The sequence below is a fragment of the Anneissia japonica genome, unplaced genomic scaffold (assembly GCF_011630105.1).
Source record: "Anneissia japonica isolate Jap-2015-1 unplaced genomic scaffold, ASM1163010v1 scaffold287917_len653891_cov171, whole genome shotgun sequence".
Lineage (NCBI taxonomy): Eukaryota > Metazoa > Echinodermata > Crinoidea > Comatulida > Comatulidae > Anneissia > Anneissia japonica.
The window spans coordinates 110,158-115,825 of NW_022747660.1; the positions used below are offsets into that span (position 1 = coordinate 110,158).

Consider the following 5,668-nt stretch of genomic DNA (forward strand, 5'->3'; position numbering starts at 1 on the left):
GTATAAGTCATTAGCCTATACATAAATTTAAAGTAAGTTGTTTGTCATTTATTGGCCAACTTACCAAAAATTGAAGCATTATGGTGTAGACAACCTCTATTACCTCTCTCAGAATAAAATTATTGATTAGTTATTACACACTTAAATTAGAAAAAAGAATTTGTTTATATTGGATATTTAATTTAATATGGGCATAAATGAGTTTTCCCCCAGCAAGTGGTGATAGCATGTGGGTACAAGAGCTTTGAGTAGATGCCATGTTTCTCACTCTAGTGTTACAGACAGCTATAAAACAAAACAACAGCCAAGGTAAAATGTTACTTATTCACGTCACTCTAAAACACGATTGTTCAAAATGCCATAAGTGACACTGTATCTGCTGGTGTAGACCCACTTCTTCCTCTTAAAGATGAGGGACTGTATCAATGAGGATGTCTGTAAAGATTAATTAGCTAGCAGTGATGATGTCCACTATTTTCAGTTATAAGCAAAGAATTATAAATAAATGATTCCGTTCAATAATCAAAGAAAAACTAACCTGGAATTGTATTCGCTGAAACTCCACATATCAATATCAGGAGAAATATGATGATCATCTGCATGATAGATTTTCAGCAACGTAAAGTCTAGGCCTACTTACAGTTAAAAAGATAGCTTCGTTTATAAACTACAGTTTATCCGTTCATGCCTAACTGTAGGTTATTGTGCTGGTGTAACGCCTTCGGTTTTACTATATTACTGTGCTTTGTATTGTCGCTGTAATATTGTAAGTCTAAGGATCGAAGGTTCGAAGGTCTTTGGCGTGTACTAATCTGGTTATATAGGTTGCTAACCCCATTACCCATGTCATACACCAAATGCTTCCATATTAGTATCAATTTCTTGATAAGATTGATCTGTGCAGATAATAATTTTAAGACAGTCTTTCGACATCATTTTGATTTATGACAGTGTCAATGCTTTGATAAAATTAATATAGGCATACAAATTTATTCAATTATGAAAGCAGTGATAGGCCTCTAATGATATTTATTATTTTTGAACATTGGTATATATAATAATTATCGGCAAATATCCGCACGATTCTAAAATAAAAATATAATATTTTCGTTTTAATTCAAATTCTAATTGCTACAGTCATGTACCACAGTCTTATCATTACTATTTATGCCATTATTCTTCCTCTCATCCATTTTATTCATCATTTTCTTAAGTAATAATAACAACGCATAGTCTTAGCGTATCTGCCAGGTTTCGCTTCACATTATTAATATTACTTCGGTACTTTGATATGACACCCATGTGACACATACTGAGCTCACTGGAAGTATTCCTAATGTTCTTGAAACTGAAAAAAACGAACGCTCGATAACGCTGCTTGACGACATTGCCCGTATTCGACTGGTCGTTTCGTATCCATTTTCGCGGTGTTTTTTTTTTTCGTAAGCAAAACTGTTCATGTAATTTTTTTTTAGTGTTAGCCTATAGGCCTAATTGTTTTTTAAATTTATGTGGGAAAATATTAGGCTTATAATGATTATTTTTTGAAGTTATTTCAAGTGTTAACGCAAGTGTTTGCTAATGCTAATCTGACCAATCGGCCTGTTTGTTTTGGTAACGTAGATAACTTATCGCAACAAAACGAATCAGTCGAATACGGCCATTCAATTTGTGTCGAGCTAACAAACAATACAATTTGATTTGATTTGCTTGCATTTTATACTTAAGGTTTTAGCTTTGTCAATTGAATGAGAAAATATTTTTAGGCCAAATTTATAGATATTATAGACCTATGTTTAATTTGCTTCGTTCGATTGTACTGCGACCGGAAAACTAACTTAATTAAGTAGGGCCTAAGTAAATAAATAAATGAAACTGAAATGATTCGACAAAAAAAAAAAAATAGTAGAAAAATTGGTCTTTCAACAATGTTTAAATAGAATGTTTGATAATGATCTTATGCAAAGTTTGTTAAAGACATCTTAAAGCCAGACTCAGAAGGGGAAAATTCGACATTATAAGGTATGTCGTAAAACTAAATAATCTAAGACACAATAAATTTGAAAAAAAAAAACCACTCGAGAACGGTTAATGAGAGGCAATTTTTTGAATATTTAAAAAAAATGGTAAAAATGTGGAAAATAGGGTGGTTACGAATTTTACGTCAAACAAACTTTTTGTGTCTTACAAAAATCAGATACAACATATGAAAAAAAAATCTCTCCAGAGCCTGGCATCTCTATCACATGAGGTATGCCTACAACGACGATGCGGTAACTTCAATTAGGTACGGTAACGCTGCTGCAGTTGGATCTGTCGTAGTTTTTGTAAGCTTCGTTTACGGACATTCTGGAGAAGCAAAGTGCCACTGTACGGTCACATTCACAGATTTTGGCAGGACAGTCTTTATTCACCCTTATCCACGGATACGACTAAGCAGGTTCTGTAATGAAATGCTCATACATTGTGATAGATCATAGTACGGTAATTTTGATCCATCAGCCTCATATATTAAAAAAGCAATGTTTGAATCAATAGTTGTGGAGCCTGTGATGGTAGGATAACTGCCTCCAATAAATTTGCCAAAACAAATAAATTAAAAAAAAAATCACTTTAAATTGTAAATTGTAGCAAGGCGAAAATTTACGTAATCCTCAGCTCGTTACCTCACGTTTCAGTAAAACTCCCTCTATTAGTGTGTCAAGGTCTAGTAAAGAAATTATTAAACTTTTGTAACGATCTGGAGTAGGGTGTGGATATGAGGACCATTCAAAGGAAAACGTCCCAGACCAAATATTTCAAAATTCTACTGATCTAACTGAAACTTTCGGGAAAGTTTAACCATTGCAAGTTACAAGGAAAAAAATATTATGTGTTGGTGACGATCCAATTTAGGGTGTAAATGTGATCTAAAAACCTATCGATGGGTCTAAATAAAACTTTCTATAATAGTTTGTCAAGTTTCGTGTTTTATTTTACGCTAGACTTTTTATTTATTTATTTAAAAAAAAATGTCAACATACTTCTCATTATAAAAATGAGAAAAAACTTATGTTCTGTTTTACAAACAGGCATAGTAGGCCTAAGTCTAGTCTCTTTCTATTTCCATTGTTTTTCCATATAATAATATATTGAACGTAAAGTGCTGCCACCGTGGCAATGCTCTGATAAAAATTGTCGAGATCATTATGGAAGCAATTGTATTTGTTATATTATTTCACACCATAGTATAGCCTACACCCCAGTAGGTGAGACAGGTTTAATAGACGTAATTCACCTTCTGGGTTGTTATTGTAAGGACTACATCTAATACTTATAGGTAAATATCTATATGATTTGAAAATAAAAACGGATGATTAGAGTGCTGCACGATCTTATTTTCGTCATAACAATTTTTTGTTGATGGGAATTGTCTCTGGTGAGTTGCTGTAATGGTAGTTGAATATTCATAGTTTCTTACAACCACATATGAGGTCCATTAGAGGAAATCTGAGTCACTTTTGATCTTACCATTATGAAAGGGAAGAGTAATTTCAAGAAATCCCATTCGCGAAAGTTGTGAACGTTGTGCTTATGTTAGATAAATACGTTAAAAAAATGTTGCTGCAAATTTATCAACGTTCTTTATTTAAAAATTAAATAAATACGTGTTTATTCTAATAATAGCACCAAACTGTAAAATTATTATGTTATTTTTAATGTTATTTTGCAAATGAAAAATTTGAAATGTGCAATAAAATTCAGTAATACAATCATCAGTAAATCATCTGTGCTTCAATGACAACAACGCGTAACGTAAAGGCGGGAAGTGCGATTTTTAGACTGTCTGTATCTGGGTAAAATTTTCAAATCAATTTCCACTCTTAAATTAATCACATCCGAAACATTACGAGCAAGCTGTTGGAATTTCTGTCACGTATCTTTTGAAAGGCCTTCAATTGAACAATAGTAAAAGTACATGACGTCCACTTAGCTTTTAACCAACCAGGGACAAGATCTTCAGCAATGATTCATAAGAAGAAAAAATAGCATCATGCTTATCATTTACAGGTTAATGCAGCAAGGCATTTTTACTAATTTAGGAAGGGTGAACTGTCTGTCATCCCCACCTGCTTACATATAGCACCTTAAACTTGGTGACTGTCGGCTAACTCTACCACTCACACTGGTGATCTAGGACTAGTAGGTCTTTTGTAATACTTCAAGAATTATTGCCTGCACAAGACTGATCCACTATGCGTTGGCTTATTGGTGTTTTCAGTATCACTTTTCTGTTATTTGGTGAGTCATTCATAATTTTTATGATCTTATAGTCAAACATAACTCGGGCCTTGATGTTATACTGAATTATAATTATGATACGATTGTTCAACTTGTGGCAAAAATTATATGCATGATTTTGTAGTTTTTATTAAGGAAGGTGTGGTATTATATGTGTATGTAACTCTAGTTACTTTTGAGTCCTGCATTTTAAACGCACTTAGATCTCTTTCAAAACGGAAATTTCTGCGCCCGATTCACAAGTACATACAATTCAAAGGTATTTGGAAACTATTAATAATACGCAAACATAGCCTAGTTTAAATACAAGATTAAGTTAGTTTTTATCCAGAATGTTGTGGTATTACTAACAAATACACTTGAGGTATTTATTTCCATGAGCAGAAACCTTATTTGAAAATATAATAAACTGCACACATTTACTTAGCTAATCGAAGATGAACAAACTAATTTGAAATGTGTAGATTTTCCGCCTACCCAGTCTTTAATAAGGGATTCTGACGGCTTTAATATAAAGGCCTAGGTCATCCAACTCACATCCGCGCACTCGTCTCCTAAACACACGCCAGCGTATTACATTGTTTTTGTCTTCAAATATACAAAAACTTCTTTAGAATTGAAGGACTTGGAACCAGAGCGAAAGATGAGATTTGTAGGAATGCCTACCCCTGAGACAAACTTATTATTATAATTTAAAAAAAAATATGCTAAAATCATCATGGATGTAATTTTACCTCCATGCTAACACAAATTATACATACTAACGGTTGCTCTTTGTGGTTAATATAAATCACCTGGTGTAGGCTCAGGGCCTCAATTAAACCTTCATGAGGCAAGCCAATTCTAGTCGTCAGTTATCAGAAAACACTTTACGGAATTGTTTTTAAATAAAATGTCTGGTTTCCATAAACGGTCGGTCAAATAAAATAGGTTCGGAATGCGAAGCTACGCAGTGTAAACAAGGTAATTCAACAAAAGGACGCACATCTCCGCTCTCGAACATAGCGCGTGCGTACAGTCCTTTGATCTTTACTGTGGCATCGACAAACCGATACTAGTTGCGAGTACAGCCGTCAATTATTAGTCTATGCGTGCCATTCGTTTTATGGTGTTAGTTTTTATTTTATTAATTTTGGGTACTTCGCAATGTCTGTTACATTTGATTTTTTTTTACCGCGAGCTTGTTAAATGCTTCTATAAACTGCAATTTGATTTGTGAAAATTGACCAAGAAAATGAAAAGTTATAGCAATTCAAAATTACGAATTTTATAAAATTTCATGTTCTTATGTAACATTAATCTGTCATTTTGACAATGTTGGCATAAGGTGCCGAGGACGAACATTTGAGTATATACGGAACATTTATTAATTTTTTCTGCGAAGTGA

General features: G+C 33.3%; 1 protein-coding gene across 1 annotated transcript in view; it reads left to right on the forward strand.

Annotated features, from left to right (window-relative positions):
* Window positions 1-4,031: 4,031 nt before the first annotated feature.
* The window catches only part of LOC117120535 (phospholipase A2-like), a 5,852-nt gene continuing 4,215 nt past the window's right edge, over window positions 4,032-5,668 (forward strand). The window contains exon 1 of the mRNA XM_033265548.1: window positions 4,032-4,281. Coding sequence (XP_033121439.1) covers window positions 4,236-4,281 — 46 coding nt within the window. The 5' untranslated portion in view covers window positions 4,032-4,235. The remainder of the gene's footprint in view (window positions 4,282-5,668) is intronic.